The sequence below is a fragment of the Wyeomyia smithii genome, chromosome 2 (genome assembly GCF_029784165.1).
Source record: "Wyeomyia smithii strain HCP4-BCI-WySm-NY-G18 chromosome 2, ASM2978416v1, whole genome shotgun sequence".
Lineage (NCBI taxonomy): Eukaryota > Metazoa > Arthropoda > Insecta > Diptera > Culicidae > Wyeomyia > Wyeomyia smithii.
Genome location: NC_073695.1, coordinates 237,496,116 through 237,516,812, shown reverse-complemented (window position 1 = coordinate 237,516,812; position 20,697 = coordinate 237,496,116). Strand labels below are relative to the sequence as shown.

The 20,697-nt window shown below is 38.2% G+C and overlaps 2 protein-coding genes across 2 annotated transcripts; one reads left to right on the top strand and one right to left on the bottom strand.

Moving 5' to 3' along the window:
• The first annotated feature begins 13,757 nt into the window (after nucleotides 1-13,757).
• Nucleotides 13,758-15,302, top strand: LOC129725362 (TATA-box-binding protein). Its single transcript, XM_055681120.1, has 3 exons — nucleotides 13,758-14,254; nucleotides 14,316-14,750; nucleotides 14,814-15,302. Exons 1-3 carry the CDS (start codon nucleotides 14,003-14,005, stop codon nucleotides 15,087-15,089), a joined length of 963 nt encoding a protein of 320 aa, XP_055537095.1. The 5' UTR covers nucleotides 13,758-14,002; the 3' UTR covers nucleotides 15,090-15,302.
• A 114-nt stretch (nucleotides 15,303-15,416) lies between these two features.
• LOC129725363 (protein preli-like) lies at nucleotides 15,417-17,873 on the bottom strand. The gene is made up of 4 exons (XM_055681122.1): nucleotides 17,689-17,873; nucleotides 17,310-17,618; nucleotides 16,648-16,861; nucleotides 15,417-16,577 (listed from the first exon to the last, which is right to left on the bottom strand). The coding sequence occupies exons 2-4, from the start codon at nucleotides 17,399-17,401 to the stop codon at nucleotides 16,239-16,241; spliced, it is 645 nt and encodes a 214-aa protein (XP_055537097.1). The 5' UTR covers nucleotides 17,402-17,618; nucleotides 17,689-17,873; the 3' UTR covers nucleotides 15,417-16,238.
• Nucleotides 17,874-20,697: the final 2,824 nt, after the last annotated feature.

The window sequence follows — 20,697 nt, the reverse complement described above, 5'->3', positions numbered from 1 at the left end:
GTTTCGGGATCAAACTGGGTAGAGTTGTTGATTACATTGACCATCAAATGATCGTTTTTTTCTATTTCAGCTGGAACTTCAATTAACAGACCTCCATTATCTGCAAGCAAATTATTTTTTTTTGTAATATGTATAGGCATACGAAAATATTTGTAATCATAATACCGGAAGTATTTCCATTCGGCAGATCGTTTACAACCGCAGATTCTGTAATGAGTGGACAACAGAGAACATTGTCCGAGTTTTCCGTCTCAGGTAGAGTACAATCAGTCAGTTCAATAATAATTGGATTTTCATGACATTGGTTCTTTTTCTCAACTGCTACTGTTTCATTCTCGTAACGCCGTGACTCAGAGATCGATGAACTAAAAATACTATCATCAGTTGCTGTAAGTTTTTCGCACATATATATGGTGGACTCTCCAGGATCTTTGTCTGTTTCTTGATCACTAGCCTGTATCTCTTCGTTGTCAATGGTTACATAAGGCTGGACGAATTCCCGATAGAAGAAACGAATGGTTCGCTCTTCTCGTGAGAGGAATCTGACGTCTCGATGAATTTTTTTCAAAGTTTGGGTACCAATCATATCAATAGCTTGTATGATTTTCTCAATATGAATTAGAACATACTTCTTCTCTGTTCGTACAGAGACAACTGGAGACCTACATAGAGCTCCAGAACGTACAGTTTCGGATACAAAAGCTGGATACCGTGCGGGTGACAAAGCTACTGGTTCACCGGTTTCGCCAACTGACGCATCGACAACTGTTTCCGAATTACAAGCTTCAATATGAGAGAAATCTGAAGGTATACAATCTTGAAAATGTTTACGTTTTTTTGCCAAACATTTACTGTAGTCAACGTTGTCCGGATTGAACGAAAACAATCCACATCTTTCAAAGCCGTGTATGATGCCTTCGATTTTGATACCTCTCTCCACTGTTTCAGCCAACACTGGTCCAAAATGAGTTAGTGTAAACATTTCCCCACAGTGCTCAGATCGCCAATTCTCCACCACTTTCTTCCATTCGTCCTTCAAAGGTTTAAAAACCGCGACATCCGCCGGTTGGGTTATATGCGTTGTGTTCGGGTACAACGAAATGAGTACTATTCCTAGCGACTGACAAAGGTCCGCTACTTCAATAGATTTATGGGAAGCATGACCGTCCACAAACATAACGACGGGAAGTTCTACATCTTGTTCCTCCAGGTAGGGATGGAAGATCTTTTCAATGTACTGCCGAAAATTATTTACATCCATCCATCCTCGCTCGCTCTGTCCTACACCCCAGTCGCTAGGGAATCCTTTTACCACTTCTTTCCGGATTCTTTGACCTGGCAAGATCACATAAGGAGGAACTACCGCTCCAGCAGCACTAAAAGTTAACATCACTGTTACGTTTTGCTTTCCTGGTGCTTGTTCAACTTCGTAGACGTTGCGAGAACCGGTCCGTGCTATGACCTACTTGGACTTGAGATGTAGGTAAAAGGATCATCTCCATTCCATACTCTATTAGGAAAGCTCAATATATGGAGCAAATCATTTCTCGTAAGAAAGCTTCTGGTAGAACCAAACCAACCACGAGTATCCTCCTCGGACACTCGCGCGCTTGATGATGTTATAGCCTCCGGTGTGCGCAATGAAAAACCTGGATTTCGGCGCAAGAATGACGCGAACCATGTACGTCCTTAACACAACATAATAATACTATCGCTAAATCAAGCAGAAATCACTAAGAATACTCCGAAAAAACGTTTGCTGATGGTTTGTTTATTTTCGTTTCGATATGGCGATAGCTGGTGTTTCCCACGCGTGCTATGATCCATTCGCATGTTGCCAAATGGGGAACTTCGAATTATTTCGTACCGATTATGGCAATACTGATAAAATGTGTAGTTCGATAAAAAAGACTACAATTCAGTTGTTTATATGGGCGGATAATTCAATTTTAATGCCAAATACGTTATTTTAAAACTTATATTGTTATCAACCTGTTCCTAACAGCGATTTCAAATTAGCATGTCCACTAGTAAAATGATAAGAACTCGTATGAAATGGAAGTAGGGCTTAAAAACCTTAATTTTCTTGCTAAATAATAATGAATATTTATGTTTAATGATTATTTATCATAAATCATATAGCATTGTTCATGTTTCGTAATTTTTTTCTACATTAAATATTCAATGTCTTTCAATTTTCAATTTTTTGAGCAGTATAGCCATAACTGGTGCTATTGCTATAACTGGCGCTCCTACCCTATAAGTTTGCGATTGAAATATAGTTTTTGCATGGCGTTCCCGTGTGCAATGCACAGGTTGCACCTATGGACGAGTCGCCCCTGGTTAAGGCTCTAATACACTCTTTGACCAAGCGTCTAATATTTGTCACATTTTGATAGATGAAAATTTTGGTCAAAGATAATTGTTTGTCACTCTCCAATTTTTACATGGGGCAAACACGGGCACGGACAATAACCATGATGTCAAATATTTCACCATTGGTTAAAGAGGGTTTTGAAGTTCGTGCGTCATCGCACTCGACTCGATCTAAGTGTCTTCCGAAGTGCAAAGTAGGCACGCCTTCCAGCCTGGATGCGCCTCTGGATCTCGTTGCTGGTGTTATACAATGGAATATAGAAAGGGTCGGAGATGGTTTGAGTCTCGGGTTTAAAGGGCTCCTTTTTGTTAACAGTGATGACGTAGAAGTCAAAAACAATGCCCAAAAATCAATGTTCGGTACATTTTTTTCAAGAAATTTTCACAAGTTATGACAGTTTACGGCTGAAGATGCCTACCTGCGTCGTTAAACGTTGCGGAACACAATTCCAAAGGGCATTTTCATGTTTTTGGAGATCTACGTCACAACCCCAACACGTGCTTCTGTTTACCTCTTTTTCGTTACTAATACAGACAAATGTCTTCTTCTTCCTCACCTTTGTATATCTTATTGGGTGTTATAGATCATTTAACGAGACGTTTCTGAACTCAATTCTCGCTAAACATGTGAAAAGGGCCCATGTGCCATATGTAAACAAGACACAATTTCACGTTTTTCAATGAATACAAGCTTATTCTACTCGTACAAATAAGATTTTTTGATAAAGAGTGAATTCTTTTATCAATAAATCTTATTGGCAAAAGCAGATTTCGCTTGTATTGATCAAAAGACGAGAAAATTTGGCTTGTTTACATATGGCACATGGGCCCTTTCCACATGTTTGACGAGAATTCATGAATGAAATTTTGACAGAAAGCTCGGAACCGCTGACAAAACGCACGTAAAAGCCTAAGACAAGACGCGACAGATGGCTTCTTATTTTTCTTTTCGTAACGGCCGTCATCCCCGTCGAAATTTTTTTGAACGTTCCATACCGTTGATGCCAGAATATTATTTTTAACAACTTCTGCAGGTCAATGAAAATAAAACAAATTAAAATTGCAATATATAGGCGAATAATACTCAATTTTTATTTATTATTTTATGTTCAATAAAGCATACTTCTACTATCAAATTTTCTCTTCCTAAGTGTCTTGGACTTCAACCGAAATAGTAAAAAACGATTAATCAATGCATTTTTAAAGTTATAACAGTGAAATACATTACTCGGTAATATCATGTACCTTGCATACTTTGGCATCATTATTTATGAACAATTATAATAGCTAAATTATGACTCTCCAGCATCACTGCTTTACAGTGAAAAATAACCTCGTTGTATTTTCTACGTGACGATTGCGTTATCGGATTCAGCCAATCAGCAGCCGGTTCAAATTGGTTGAATGTAACGGTGACCAGCTGTCGCGTCTTGTCTTAGGTAAAAGCAGGGGGAATCTATCTGTCAAATATCGTGAAACCGTGACCAGCACATTTGGCAACAAGGCGTCTGTATGTTTTAGTTTTTGTCGTTTTGATCGAAGTAAAATGGAACGTTTTCTTTTAACAAAACTCGAGAAATAGCGGAAAACTTTTATTAATAATGCGTTCCGTAGTGAAATTTTGGGACAGCAACAAGTTTTTAACGAAAATTGGTGATGGATTATCGTCACATTGGTAATTTATCAAACGTCATGGACCAACAAACTTCATGGACCAGAGTTGATCTGCGATAACGCACACATATATGAAATTTGACAGCGGTAAATCCCCCCTGGGTAAAAGCAACATCATCATCAGCAGGATCCGTGACACCTGTCAGTTCGTAAAACAGGGGTCTGACGTTTAATGAGTATCCCGTATCCAAAATCCTAATGCAATATGGCGTCATTTGTTCAGTAAACAACTTGAAAACCATGATTTTTCTCGACCACAGTGCAGTTCTAACATTAAGATATATTACCGTGTAAATGGTGTTACCAAAATTATCACAATAATGATTGTCATCACAGGTAAATTTTGTCGTGTTTTGCGGTGTCAGTGGTACCGCTATAAAATTTGGTAACGCGACTTTTATATCGGATTTGACGTTTATAGCATAGCCCTGTCGTACACGCTCGTGAAAAGTAACACGGCGAATGAATTAATTTAAATTCAATTTCATAAGTTGCATGGAAACGTCAAAAAATGAATACCGCATTTGGTGATTCTGTGTAATCTTTACATTGATTTTAGATTAATCTAGAATAACTCATTTTTGAATTTACCACTATAACTCAATTTTGAGTAGCAAGCATGAAAAAACGACACCATTATTTGACACGAGTGAAAAGGCGGCACCATGATTCAACATTTGTGCGCCATTATTTAGCATTTGCGGCCGTGTTATCTGTTCTTGTGGCTGTTTGAGTGATTCCAAAAAATGAGAAAATCGCTGGGAAGGTGGTCACGCACATTTTAAAAAGCTTTAAGGTACACATATAAACTTTTTTCATTATTCATTCTAAAGAACCAAAAGTTTTCAGGTTGTTCGTGTCATCAGGAAAATTGTGGGAGAGTAAAATATCAAGTGATTATGCATCACAAAAAAAGAGCAAAATATACTTAAAAAATAAATATAATTAGACACCGTTCAGATTTTGTTTGTTTTGTTTTGACTGTTACCGGCACAAACCTCCCTCTCTACGCTAACATCGCATTTCAAACTGAGTGGTTTTCAATTCTTAAAGTGAGTACTTTTAAATTCTGAAAATGGTTGGTTTTAAATTCAAAAATGAATATTTTTCTATTCAAAAATTTGATAGTTTCAAAATCTAAATCTGTGTAGGTTTTAATTTTAAAATTGAGTAGTTTTAAATTCAATAAATGGATAATTTTGTAATACACAGTATTTGCCCATACTATGGTTACACAATTTTGAATAACAACAGAGTTACTCAATTTTCGTGTTGTTTCACTTTTTATGAAAATGAATTGTTTTCTAATCATTTTTGAATTCATTTTAGGGAGCGTGTAAAATGGTCTATTGTCGGCGGTCACCAGTGACCAGTGATGCCACATTTTCGTCTGTATTTCGGAGGTCCAAAAATCTTGTCACCTTGGTAAAATTTTAAAAAAATCTGTATAAAAATCTGCATATGTACTAGACATATCCTTCTTGAAAAGTAAAACATTATCGATTGTTTAGCATTTATCCCGTGACTCATTCATGCACACGTTTATGCGTAGCATATGAATATAGTAAAACCAAAAAAATCTGTAATATTTCCAGAAAATCTGCAATCTGTATATGCAGATATCTGTATGAAAAATACGCAAGAAATCTGTATAAATGCAGATAAATCTGTATATGTGGCATCACTGCCAGTGACCTCAAATACACGAACTGGTCGACCACCTTAAGCTCATCGCCGTCTAGAGAGACTGAGGGAAACTGAGCGCTATAGCTATAGCGAGCACGTTGTACTCGCTATATTTCTGTTGGATTGAGAAGATCTGGTCCGTGGTGACACGGGTTCCAATGAAGCCCACTTGGTACTGGCCCACGAACCTCCTGGTTAAAGGTGATAGACGACGGAACAGGATCTGTGAGAGTATTTTGTAGGTGGCATTGATTAGCGAGATACCGCGGTAATTGAGATACTCCAGCTTGTCGCACTTCTTGTAGATGGGACAGACTCTCATGAACATCGGGGGCTAGTACTCGGTGCTCTTAGGTCAGTTACTGCTCCGCTTCTGTTTACTGTATCGCCATTCAAGTGTCCCATCAAGGAACTCCTTCCATGTGTTGAACACCACGCTGGCATCTGTGGGAAGGTTCCCATCTGCGTCGTTGCACATGTCGGCTTGCGACACATAGCCTCTGTGAGACTGGTTTATTTTCTGATAGAACCCCCGCGTATTACTGGCACGGTACAACTGATCCACCTTCTCATGTTCACCATCCTCTTGCTGGCGCTTCTTTCGTCTGAGAATCGTGGTCATGTCGTTTCGTGTCCGTTTGTAATTGGCATTGTTGATATACCTATTCAGGTATATCGTCCAGGTTCGGTTCTGCTTATTCAGTCGTTTCTGCCCCTCGGTGCTTCCACTGTCGTCGTTGCGATCTCCTCGATAGCTATGCGAATGCTGCACCAGTCGTCCTCGTGAGGCGATGTACCAAGCCCCTCCGCCGTGAGTAGTACCGCTTCGAACTCTCGCGCGTATTCCTCCGCAGCCTGGGAGTCCCGGAGCTGCTTGATGTTGAGCCGCGGGGTTCGGCGGTGTCGCGCGTGGTATACGGTCGACAATTTTGAGGGCAAAAATATCGCAACTAGGTAGTGGTCCCAGCCAATATCCGCACCGCGATTGGTGCGTATGATTGTAATGTCTGAAAAGAACCGGCCTTCGATGAGAACATGGCCAATTTGGTTTGCTGTACGTTGATCACACGACTCTGCATCCTACCCAGCTCATTGGTTGTGCCGCCGTTCTGATAGTACTGTGCCCGTCGGCCAGAAATCGTCCGTATCTTCTCTCCTATCCGGCAAATCTCCTAGAGCGCAACGATGTCGAAGTGGTGGGGTTCTAACTGATCCAGCAGAATCCGGTCACCACCCGGGGCGTTCAGCGATCCGCAGTTCATGTACCGACCTTTAATCGTCGTCCTTATTTCGTCGCCTAGGTCGTTGCCGATTGTTCCGGTTTGTATTCGTAATATTTGAATTTTTCGGCATGCTGCCTAACTAGGGATGTAGCTACCTAGACTCGCAAAGGGGCTGTCGTTTTAGGTGTAGCTGGCGAGACACCGCTTATAGCGTACGTGAATGTGTCAAATTGGGAACCACAAAGTATGTATTAGGGTGGGGAAAAGTGATCGATTTTCTAGAACCAAGTTTTTTTGGTATCTTTTGGGGCCCCAAACAAACCTAAACTCACCGGAAGTCGATTGGTTTTGTCTCCGCTTGGCGCATTGCATTTCAAATTTGTATGGAAATTTATATGGGAAAACCTACTTTTTTGCATTTCTTTTTCTAGAGAGCTCAGTAATATTTGAATAACGCACTACATTGTGTAAAAGTATAGTATTTCAGATGCCTAATTACTTTGCAGAAGGCACTGAAGAGCTATGATGTCCACAAGAAGAGCTATAGCTGTTCAAAGTTGAGTAGGTCGATTTGAATGCAGAAAATCTTGTTTTCTGCCAACATTACCAACGTACCGGCGCCAGTAGGATTCCCATCAGAAATAACCTACCGTAACGAGTTTATACACTCAGTTGGACCAAACAAACAAATTCAGGTCAATATTCTAGGCGTAGGTAGAATCTACAACGTGTTTCAAAGGTTACTTCTGATGGAAATCTGACTAACGCCGGCAGTGTTGGCAGAAAAAATGATTTGCAAAATAAATTTCGACATACTCAACTTTGAACAGCTCCAGTATTTTTTTGGGACACCCTAGCTCTTTGATGTCTTCGGCCAAGTTGTTAGGCATCAAAAAACCTACCATTTGAAGTCATGAAACTTATGGTTTGAGCCACTTTGAGCTCTTTAGAATGGAAAATGCAAAAACGTTGGCTTTTCCATACAAACCTCCATATAAATTTAAAATGCCATGAGCCAAGCGGAGACTAAACCAATCGACTTCCGATAAATTTAGGATTGTTTAGGGCTCCAAATAGAACGAAAAACTTGGTTCTGGCTTTCTGCATTCAAGTTTCGTTTTTTCCATATAACGATTCCCCCGTAGTCTGTATGAAACTGCTAACAGCGCCCTAAAAATGTGGAATGATCGTCTGTGAGGTGATGGAGCTCGGTTCCAGTGTTACGTCTGTTATGTCGAAGTAGTTTTAACGGCAGGACTATACCGTCCCGGACTACACTTTGCAGCTGAAAAAAACACTTTCCGAGCAGTTGCAATGGTGTGCGTAATACCAGAAGTAGTTGTCACTTGGTTTTGTTTTGGACATTATCTTTTGGCTTTTTGTCGCGTTTGTGCTACTGTACGAAAAGTTCGCCGGTTTACTGAAAAATGACGGAACTTAATATCAATTTGCAAGAATATGCATTGGTAGTGAACAATGATGGTACGGTGTACCGAGACACGTGATTGTTAAACATAATTTTGATACATTTTTTTTTATTTTGACACATACGTGTGGATGTGTTGGTGTTTTCAAAACTGCACTCGGTTTCTTTCGCGGACTGTTGTTTTTCACGCTTCTGGATCCGGTAAACTGTTTAAAATTGGGTCCTAAAGTCTTACACGATTTTCTGCTTTTTATATATATATTAGTTGAAAGAGTTCAATTTTCTGAGCAAAATGTGATTTTTAAAAAAATTATATCGTTGCCCTTCGATTTTTAAATGAAGAATAACGAACTGCTCGAAATACCTTAAATGGCAATTTCTCATATAACTTACGTGTGCGAAATGTCATTTAAGACATTTCAAGCAGTTTTTTGGCGGAGGCTTAAATGTAAAGTCATCCACCCTTGTGACAACTCTGCTCACGTCAATTCGAAGACTTCACGTATTTTATCAAAAGAGAAAAAACATTTGTGTTGCCAATACCTCAGAGATCCCAAAACTGACGTAAGCAGAGAGGTTCGCATATTACGAACACGCGTTATAACGACCGCCATTATGGTGCGTAGAACGCTGGATAGCTTTAGGACCCAGAAGTCAGATAGTTGAGGGTTGTAACGACTAGACAATTTCTCTCGTCAAAATTAACCGAAGAAAAAAAATCGTTCGAAATGAGTCCGTTTTGTTCCGGAGTCAAAGTAAAAGTGCTGAACAATCTTCAACATTTCTGAACATCCGGCATCATTCAGAAAAATCAGGACAAATACTAAAACATGAAAAATAAATCAGGAAGATCCAAATGGGTCTCAAAATCAGGACATGTCCTGCTAAATCAGGACGGATGGTATCCCTATCCAAGTTGCGATCGATCGAACATACATAAAGCTGTCATAAGTTGAAAATACACTGAAAACATTAGCAACTGTCTCGTAGATTGCCTTATAGGTCTCAAAAAGTGAAGTGAGCGTTAGAGTTGAATATAATTCATCGTGAATAATTACCACTGTTTTTATCCGAACGATGATTTTATAGGAAATTTGTTCAATGTGTTCGTCTATGGACTAACTGTGGAGTCATGATATGCAATAGGCCATCTCACCGAAGCCAAAGATAACTAGAACAAGATACCTAACTTCCATATTTTTCATACATTTTAAATACGACCGATTTCCGACGGTTAGTGCTGCCATCTGATGACTTAAATTCTCATAAAATTGTCACTATGAACAAAACCGATTTATCGTGCATAGTCCGTCATTGATCGTTGAGCTGTTCAAGATTGTATATGAAAAAGGTGTAGCAGTTTGTTCAGCTCGACGCTTAAGAAATATGACCCGTTGCGGAACAGAGTGGTCTAAAGACCATTTTTTTCGAAAATGAGTTTTTTGCATAAACCGCATCTATTCAAAAAGCTGAAGTTGGGAGATTAAGAAAATTTCGGAAAATCGAATTTTAAAGCTGATTTATTCCGTGTTGAAAATTCGTCCGAAACAGAATGGTCGTTTTGTTTCGGAATAGAGTGGTCTATGTACATAAATAGATGTATTACTAGATTGTAACACGTAACATGTATCATATAACATGTGACAAGGAACATGCCACTTGTTTTGTACATGTCACACGTGATATGTAACATGTTACACGTAATGTAACACGAAAAATGTTACATGTAAAATATTATGTAATATGTAATATCTTGTGTTACATGTAATGTAACACGTGACATCTTACATGTGACATGCTATATGTATCATATAACATGTGACACTAGCCATTTTATACGATTTACCGTCATTTTCTTTGTCATTTACCAGGTTTGTGTACATAGACCACCTGTTCCGAAACGATTCGAGGATTCCAGTGGGTATATATAAAGTCAGAGTGGTCTATGTACATCGGTGAGATAAAATCACCGATTTCGCAAAGAAACTGTTAATTTTATGTATCTCAATCTTAAACCACTTCATAACCTTTATATTAGAACATTTTGTTTGAAAGAATCCGTTAAACAGTATTTTATTCAGAGATTTTTCGAAAATTGCTTCTCCTGAACATTTTGCTCGATGGCACATAGACCACTCTGGTTCGCAACGGCTCATATGCAGATTAATGATATTGTCATTTTTTGCACTTAATGCTATTGCCATATATTTTGCACTTCAAATAACAAAAAAATTGTGAAATTGACTGTCAGAGTGGATGTTTATATTGAGTGGTTATATTTTATTCCGGTCCCATTCTACCAACACTTTCATATGTCGCAAGCCAGGTTTCAGCACCATTGTGCATATGGTCAGGTTCACCGGGGCACCCGATTGTTGTTTTATTAACCACGGCAAGAGTGGAAAACTTGACTGTAGAGCGTGCTCATAGCGGTTATCAGGAAGTTCTGATGGTAGGCTCAATTTTAAATGATGCGTCGATTATTCTTGATCCTTCCGGAGAGTTGCATGTTTGAGAACTAAACATTCGTACACATTATTAACATTTTTTGGATAGCAGCATGGTACAGTCGTCCACATAAATACTGAAAAAATTGTTTCACCTTTCAGCAGTCATGTCTTGGCCTTGTCGTCAGTTGATTTTGACGTTAAGTATACATCATATTAACAGTGTATAAATTACTTCGACTTTTACTCACGCGCAGCGACAATCATGTCCGATGAGTTCTGCAAGAGTTAGGTATCTTGTTCTAGTCATCTTTGCCGAAGCTCTTTAATCTCACTTTTCTGACAGTTAGTGGTAACTTTGTTTACATTTTGAACTTAGTCCTTTTTTCTGGTGGAGTCATCGTGTACATAGTGAAAATACTGCTCAATTTATAATTGTTCTTAGTTTACTGGCACCTTACGCACTACGTTTAAAGGGCATTTTGGTCACAATTGAAGTGATATTCTGTAATTGGGTTGTTTAGCTATTCACGGATTTCCGATTTTTATATATCATCTGAAAGAGTGTAATTTTCTGAGCAAAACGTGATTTTTTAAAACTTTATATCATTGTTCCTCGATTTTTAAATGAAGAATAAAAATTCGCTCTTAATCGCTACAATGAACTGTCATTGTAGCGATTTCGAGCAGTTTTAAATCGTGATTTGAAAAGCGAAAGACAACGATAGAAAAAATTTTTAAATCACATTTTACTTAGAAAATGCATATCTTCCGGATGATATAAAAAACTGATACAGCTAAACAACCCAATTGAGAACTAAACTGTATCTGTAGGTAAACAATGTTACCAGTATCTGTCAAATTTAGATGCGTGACGACACCGTGCGATGGTCTATAGACGATTTTACGAGACGTTTAACCCTTTAATGCGCAATGTTGTTTTAAAACAACACTACTAAAAACGTTTTAAATATACGTATTTAGGTATTTTTTGGAAATATAATTCATTAGAACTGCTCTCTAGACTCTAACGAAGAAAACTTAACAGCTGGAAGTACTGTGTTTGAATGTTTTGTTTTTATTTTTGCTGCGAAAATCACGGAAACGAAAAAAAAATGGCGAGATTTCCGACTGGTGCTGACTGTCTTTGAAAATAAATTTTAAAATAAGGTTAGTGGTTAGTGAAAATGTCTGAATTATCAGTAATTATACTAACAAAAGGTCTATTTTTAAATTACTGTTAACAAAAGTAATTGTTTAGACTTTATTCTGCGATAAAGTCACAGTGTTGTTTAAAAACAACATGGTAATATTTGCACATGAAAAAGTAAATCTTTCAATTTTTTTATGCATATTGGTTAGTTTTTGAGCAGTAAACCTGTTAAACAAAGATTTTATGTTTTTAGATGATTTTTTTAACGTCGTGCGCATTTAAGGGTTAAAAGTTCAATTCATGAATGAAATTTTGACAGGTAGCATTGAACCGCGACATAATGACCGTAAAAGCAACATCAATATCAACTGGTTCCGTGACACTTGTCAGTCCGTAAAATAGTCTATTGACATATTGGCATGTACTGGTGCTGATGTCTCGACTGAAACCCGAACGCGAGTCGTACCCGTCGGGTTAGGGTCAGATTCAGGTTTGAAAGTTTTTGAAAATGTAGGGTAAGGGTCGGGTTTGGGTTTAATGAAAAATATATTCGGATTTTGTTTTTTTTATGTCGGACTCTGGTCAGGTACGGGTAGCATAATAATAAGATAATGATGCTCATGACATGCAACTTCCATATTTTCGCTTTTCCCATTCTTTTTCTTTCTCTTTTGCACTCTTTTCGGAGGAACAATGATGTCTATTGCGAGAATATATTCAAGAACATGACGTGGTCACTTATACAGGCGCAATGTGCATTTCCTTATAATCACATACCCCGAGATTGCAAGAGTGTACACTGAAATTGCGAATATCTCAAAAACGGGTGAATTTAACGCAAAACGGACGAAATTTACGCCCAAAAGTGTCACAAAATCACCTGTTTACCTGAATAGGCATATGTTTTGTTTTAAAATTGCTTTCGTTTAAAATTTGACCTTTTGGGCCCTCTGCGCCACCTCTAGACCTTGATGAAATTCAACCAATTTTTTATATGTTGCTTATGGAACCCCAAGGAGGTCTTTTTGCCTGGGAAAACAGGTCCCGCGAACATTTTTGAAAATAAGCTCCACCCTAGTGCTCGAATTGGTATGAAAAATCAATCCCAAAAAATCGCGGGTTCGAGTTTCGTGAAAAAAAAATTCGAGTTCGAGTTTTTGCCCAGAAAAAATCGGGTTCGGGTCGGTATTGAAAAATAAAGGACAACATCTGCAAATCTAATTTATGAACAGTACAGAACCGGACGATAATTTTGTGGCCGATTTTAAGCAGACAGATTATGTTCTAAAAAATCTTCGTAAAGAATTGAAAATGTGTAAAATGGTATTTTTACTTAAACATATGGAAATTTGGCCATGCTCCATTCAAGTGAAAGCGGAAAAGCTTACGAAATAAGGGATGTCGGGTCGCTAAACTAACAGAATAAAAAAGAATAACTGTCGTTGATTTTTTAAAGAAACGTTTTTAAACACTATAATGAAGCTATTCAACTTTGAGAGGCAATTGTTTTAACAATTTAACTCAATAGATTTCTCAAGTAATGAAATAAATTTGTAAATGCTGCCATAATGGAACACCGCTGCTAATTTCTGCTAATGAATATATGAAAATCAAAGTAAGCTTCCCGAAAAATCCCGGTTTTTGTTACGTATTTCAATTCAGTTGCCCCTACTTAACACGATAAAGTTGGACACCCCTGTCAGCTTTTCATCGGTGCGACCACACGCACACCATCACGCTCTTTACTGTCTTCTTTTCTGCAAGCGCACTGGAAAACGCTGAAAACGTACGGATAAACGTCAAAATCATCAAAATAAATGGCAGCCGTCTTGCAATTTATTCCTGTTTTCGATATATTTTGTACATTTTACTAAACATAAACGTTTATAAATGAACGCGTGGTGATACTGATTATCGAAGCACTGGTGTTTTTTCATTTAACAGAATATACAAACGGCTAAGCCTGAACAAAAAACAGTCGAGTTTCAAGTGACAGTCGCTCCACACCACACGCACCATGGATCAGATGGCGCTGAGTCCGGGTTTCTCGATACCTAGTATCGGGACCCCTTTACATCAGCCGGAAGAGGATCAACAGATTTTACCACATGCGTACCAGCAGCAACAGTCGATGCCACATATGACCCCTATGGGTAGTCTTAGTTCGTACGGAATGCCTTCCATCGGCATGGGAACACCCGGAAAAAGTATGCACACCTATGCGCCGAGCTTCGCGGCTCCCCAGAGTATGATTCAACCACAGACACCGGTAAGTTGGTGCCCTGATCGAGTTTGGAACGATAATGATTTACACTCGTGTTTCCTTACAGCAAAGTTTAATGTCCCCGATGGTGCCGATGACGGAAGGCAAAGCATCGGCAACGCCCAGCCATCAGAACAGTGGAGGAAGCGTACGGGATCCGGACAATATCGGCAGCGTAAATATTCACCAAACAATGGGACCCGCAACGCCAATGACACCGATGACGCCGAGTGAACCGGCCATTTTACCCCAGCTGCAGAACATTGTGTCTACGGTTAATCTCAGCTGCAGACTGGATCTCAAGAAAATTGCCTTACATGCTCGTAATGCGGAGTACAACCCGAAACGTTTCGCCGCGGTTATTATGCGAATTCGGGAACCCAGAACCACGGCATTGATTTTTTCCTCCGGTAAGATGGTGTGCACCGGGGCCAAGAGCGAAGAAGATTCCCGTTTGGCTGCGCGAAAGTATGCGCGTATTATCCAGAAGCTTGGTTTTACGGTTAGTAGTGGCATGTTCAATTGATCGATTTTTGGGAATATTTCTGAGCATTTTTGTTTACAGGCAAAGTTTCTTGACTTCAAGGTACAAAATATGGTCGGCAGTTGCGACGTGCGGTTTCCGATTCGTTTGGAAGGTTTAGTACTGACACATGGCAAGTTTAGCTCCTACGAGCCGGAACTTTTTCCTGGACTGATCTACCGTATGGTGAAGCCGAGAATCGTGTTGCTTATATTCGTCTCCGGTAAGGTTGTACTGACCGGAGCCAAAGTGCGGCAGGAGATCTACGATGCGTTCGACAATATTTATCCTATTTTGAAAAGTTTTAAGAAACAATAGATGATCTTTTCGTCTTTCTTTACCCTTTTAACTGGCACTGAATTCACCGGGTACTATCGCTGAGAGGATGAGTCAATCAACAGGAGCAGAAACGTCTGCATCCTAACCGTAAAAGTCACATTTCAAGTTTAGCTTTCTGGTAAGTAAGGACTAACACAGCGTGATAAGTTGTATTTGTCCAATGATAATTAATAAAGGTCGACTAATAACCAACTCGTAGGCATTATTTTGTATGTTAAACCTTAACCTTTCCTTTGGGGGTGTTCCCGGTGTGGCTATGAACAACAAAAGGTACTGTTCGGATATAAATCCTATAAACATAAACTATACATTATAGAGCAACGAAATAAAAAATATTTTATCTACAATTCAACGATTTTCTTGCACTTCTACAGGGGAAATGTTTTGCGATTCTAAGTCAAATTTTCGGCTCAATCGATTGGTACAGAGCGTTTCAAGCACCTTCTAATTCAGGGAAAACTTTCTATTCTTAACTTTTTATCTACTACGCTGGTTTACTTAACGAGCTTCCAATCAACTTTTAAATTCGGACTGATTTCTTATTGCGATAATGAACGTACTATTTATAGTTGTATAAATCTAAACGGGTTTATCACTATTTTCTGAATAAGAAGGACATTAGAGAATCCACTTTCTTCGTCCTTACACTAGGTATGTAGTTAGAGTTATTACTGCTTTATTAAATAGTACAACTGTGGATAATAGCAATCGGCATGGAATGATGCACTAACGTAATTTTTTGTTATTCAAAAACGTTCAAACAAGCGACAATTAAAAATTTCGAGAAGGATATTTCAAAATACTGCATCTGCCTCTTTTTCTCCATGGCTTTTATTGAAAGGGGTAAAATACTTACGATTTCCGGGCGTTTCAACTATTGGTGTTTATGTCATTTCATATTTCTTGATTTGCTTTAAGAGCTCTAAACTAAACAGCAGTTCCCATTAACACTCGCCAAGAACATTATACAAACAAAAGTTCATTTTCATAGTACGTAAGTTTAGTGGATTGAGCAGACATAGCTTGCGACTGATAACCAAGCTCAAAATATGTTTGTTCAACCACTTAGTGAAGAGCAATTCGTGTAGGTCATTTCTTTCCAGAGCGCCCGCACTATGGAGGCTTACTTCAACCCTTCACGGAAAGATTCTGTACTAACTGTTCCGCCTGAGCTTTAACATGATCGGAAGCATTCTTTGCCGCTTCCTTGATTTTTTGCGTCTTGGTAAGATGTTGAACGTGCGCGGTCGTCGCTGGCGAAGGTGAATGTGGGGGAAACATATGCTGTAGCATGTAGTTAAAGCCATCCACCGTTTTCATGCAGTTCTTTTTAAATCGGTCCAAACCGAAGGCGCGGATGGCGGTTGCAAACCCGAACACCGACGAGTCAATCCACGCGGACCGGGTGGCAATCGTTTTGCCAGGTTGATCCGGAACCGATCGGTAAGTTACTTTTTCGACAACATTCTGCAATAGAATAAATTATTGCAAGTGAGTTACCTTTAGCTTTAACTACCACCACTGCCTGTTTGCTTACCATAATTTTATTGAATCCTATATTTCTAGTGTAGGTAACAAGCACTCGTTCTTTTGGATCTATTACCGATTCCTCCAGAATATTGACAGATTTGGCTTTGAAAAACCGCTCACCCCATTTTGGTACACGGTTGGTTTTAGTTAGCAAACGTTTGCTGTACAGTTTACCGTTTCTTATCTCCCGGCACACGGTATCCTCCGAGAGTACGTGCGAGCTGCAACGTCGTCATGTGGCACAGTTGGATTGCGTAGAAGGGGCAGAACAAAACAAAACGAAAAACAGTTATAAAAAATTATACATCAAGGCGTGGGTATAGTAAATACAATGTAATTTGCATTAACTCATACAGCCACAATGGATAAAAATAACAATGTAAAGTAGGCAATGAACTTGAAAACTGCTTTAATTTTAGACGAATATTCTACGGTAGAAACCACCGTGCGTTTAACTCTCGATTTCACCATCATACGTATTTGTGTCACAGTGAAATATTCTACATTCCTTCATTAAATATATTGTCACACTCGAAAATTATGTAATTTTACTTTACTCGTAGCAACGTGTTTGCCGCGAGAGCATCATTACACGTCGCACTAATTTATTATGCATCTTCTGCAGTAAGTGACCTTTGATCACTGTTGTAATTGTTTGAGAACACTCACCTGAAAGGATTTGGATACCGGTTCCAAAAGCACTGCGTAACCTGTTCCCACGAGTAGTTGAACGTGGTTGTATTTTCATAATATTTCGCCATTTAAATTGCCCGATCGGCTTCCGGAATGCACTAGAACTTGTACGGAGATTTTCGCTACTCGAGCTGGTCAAACACAGACAGGACAATCAGCCAAAGCGGTCGTAGAATTTTACATGAACGTTTTATTTGCAAATTTAGTTAGCCAATCTTGCTCTTTTACGACACTTTCCAAAATCACTTCAATGAAGTCGTCTTCCGCTGCGCGCTTAGATAGATGCTATATGGAGAAGGAGAAAAAATGAACCTAGGTTAGCAAACTTTTTTTTTCGCAGAGTACAATCGCTTACCTCCTTTTGAGAGCCTGAACTGATTGGTCGTTATCGCTCGGATTTAAAATACTATTCATCAAATTTATCAGCGAGCGAGCACTGCTTTTTGTAAAATTTTGATAATTTTTATCGCTTGTTTTCGCTGCGATCAAATTCAAAACATGGACGGCTGCCTGCTTTGACTGCAGAAAAGAACAGTTTGACAGAACCGCCTACCCGAGTAAAAAAATAAAATGCTTTCGATGTGCATGAAATAATTTTGAAATATTTCATACAGTTCCCCCTCAAAAACTAGAGTTTATGCCGTAAAGAACATATTCCACTCTTGTTGGCTCAGAATTCAATGAAACTTACGGGACAGACGTGCAAAGCGTAGAGGAAAACAAAAACAAATCGCTGTTTTGTTTGCAATGCTACGTTTTGGGTAGCTGGACAAATATTGTAGTTGAACACCATTTGAATGTTTGAAACTTGGTTTTGAATATACCTACATTTCATCCATGATTGGTCATAGAAAAATAGAGCTGCTAAACGTAATTGGGAAAACATACGAAGAGTGGGACTAACGAGATGTGATAATTTACAATTTGAAGAAAACGAAAACAACTTCACGCGGCTGTATACGATTCTAGCAATCTTTGTGTGTTGGTGAAAAGTCACTTATCTCTACAGGATAACAAGAGTATTTTGTAGCGCTTCAGAAAGACATCTGTAACCGTCGGTCACAAAATCCTGTATGGTTTTTATTTGTGCTTCAATGTTTAATTTTAATTTGATGTTTCTATTTTAGATGTTATTATAAGAAGGGTTAGTAAAATGTACATGTATGTTAATATTTTTTGTAAACATAAGGTATTAGGGTTAATCAAAATAACAATAATACCAAAATTTGTTATCACACTTAAACCACAGACAGACGTCCAAGCAAGAACAACATTGATCAAAATTTCCGTGTAAATTTTCGAAGTAAATTGCGTTATAAATCACTTGTACACTAGCACCGCCTGGTGAGCTTATCGCTACAATACATTTTTTTTCGCTGGTGCACGAGGCTGGCGGTACTGGTAGCGCTATATGGTTACGGTTTGCTACTACAAAAAACTTTACACAAGTTTGGAACTCAGCTTAGACGTCTGTCTGCGCCTAAACTTTACACATTGGGTACAAGTGGGTGGTAAAATAGGCAGCACCCTGGGAGGGAGAAACGAATACTACACTCAAAACAGAGAACGCGCACATGCGTCGTTTTCTGATAGCGTGTAACTATCTTCTTGCTTTAACGCGTGCATGACTCAAACGAAGTTTTTGGTAACATCAGGAATACTGAGTGTGCAAATTTTACTGACTAATTTTTCGAGTCTGTGTTTTTTTCAATTTGCCGTTGTATAAAAGTTTTACAAAGTTTTGAATTCGACCGTGATGAAGTGTGTTCGAAGTTGTAACCAAAGCCTTGAATCCAAAGAAGCGCAAGTTTAATAATCGAAGTACGCTAGCATGATTATTACTTTTTTTTTTTGACACGGCACATGATTATTACTTGAAGTTTATGAAATTTATTATTTTGCGTAAAAACAAACGAAAATATTTTGTAAAACGACAATGAATACAAAACTGTTTGCTTGATGTTAATTATTTTAATGTTCAATGTATCTCAAACTTTATTTTCAATAGGGTGGTTCTTTTATTTCTCACTAGGGGGGTTCTAAACACAATTAGAATGAAATTTATTGTTATTGAATAGGAAAAAGCAATCATAGTAGGTAACTGGTAGTTTTTCGAAAGTCGAAGTTTGCTTTGAGGTACCCCTAAATCATACCCGATTAAACTGAAATTTCGCACAGATAATTTTTTTGGGCCAATGAACGAAAAGTACATGGACACAGTGGAATAAAGAAATTTGCTATAAGACATGACCACATTTGGCATCCCTGTCATAACACTCGAACCAGGGTTATATTTCCACAGGCCAGCAGCATTAATGTCACTTCATGCTCTGTCAGGGTTATATTTTGCATAAGACAGCAGTAGAAATGTCATTTTGTGCTCTATCAGGGTTATATTTTCCAGCAGCAGAAGTGTCACTTTGTGCACTACTTGGTAGTTAGTAAAAAATTAAAAATATCTAATTTTTAAATTTAAAAATTTAAGAAAAATCGCAGAGATTTAAGAAAAAGTACGTAAAGCCTATAGGACGGATGGTCATCGATTAGTATAAGAAAAAGCATGTATTTTTTGAAATTAAAACCCCCCATTGGCTCCGTTAAACATCAGATTAGATGTTTTATGAAAAGAAAACCAGATGGACCAAAGATAAGGAACAAAACTGGTTTTTTAGTTTAGTTTTTTTTAAGAGGGGATTTGTTAGTAGCTTAAGTATTTATAATAAATATTAGTAAATAATGAGTATGTGTGTCCAATCACAAATGGTGACTTCTCAACACTGTTAGAAATTTGTAATTTTAATTGTTAGGATTTGTTTGCTTTCGCAATTAAAACTTATCATTCGTAGGGATTTAAACTTGTCAAAAAGGTAAAGTAAACTTACAACTAACTTAATTGCTAACTTATTGGCTATAAAGAGAGCTTATCGTAGCAATTGAAGAATTGCAACGATTTTTGTCGAAAATTGTTAATAATTTATTTGATATAGCTTCTAATGGTTCAACACCAGTAAGTCTATGTAATTCGAGTGTACCAAACCAAGGAGGACGCTTCAAAATCATTTTCAGAATTTTATTCTGAAACCTTAGGAGCGTTTCCTTTCTTGTTGAACAGCTACTTGACCAGATCGGTACAGCATAAAGCACTGCTGGTCTGAAATTTTTTTTTGTAAATCAGAAGTTTGTTCTTTAAACAAAGTTTAGAATTCCTGTTAATGAGAGGATATAAACATCTCGTATATTTGATGCACTTGGCTTGTATACTCTCAATGTGCTCTTTGAAAATAAGTTTTTTATCATAAATTAGTCCCAAGTACTTAACCTTGTCGGACCAACTTAAAATAACCCCATTCATCTTGATAACGTG

Coding starts and splice junctions, on each gene's coding strand:
- LOC129725362 (XM_055681120.1), top strand. CDS start 14,003: ATGGATCAGATGGCGCTGAGTCCGGGTTTCTCGATACCTAGTATCGGG. Junction 14,255..14,315: donor TGATTCAACCACAGACACCG/GTAAGTTGGTGC, acceptor GTTTCCTTACAG/CAAAGTTTAATGTCCCCGAT. Junction 14,751..14,813: donor TCCAGAAGCTTGGTTTTACG/GTTAGTAGTGGC, acceptor TTTTGTTTACAG/GCAAAGTTTCTTGACTTCAA.
- LOC129725363 (XM_055681122.1), bottom strand. CDS start 17,401: ATGGCGAAATATTATGAAAATACAACCACGTTCAACTACTCGTGGGAA. Junction 16,862..17,309: donor CGGTATCCAAATCCTTTCAG/GTGAGTGTTCTC, acceptor ACGACGTTGCAG/CTCGCACGTACTCTCGGAGG. Junction 16,578..16,647: donor TAGGATTCAATAAAATTATG/GTAAGCAAACAG, acceptor ATTCTATTGCAG/AATGTTGTCGAAAAAGTAAC.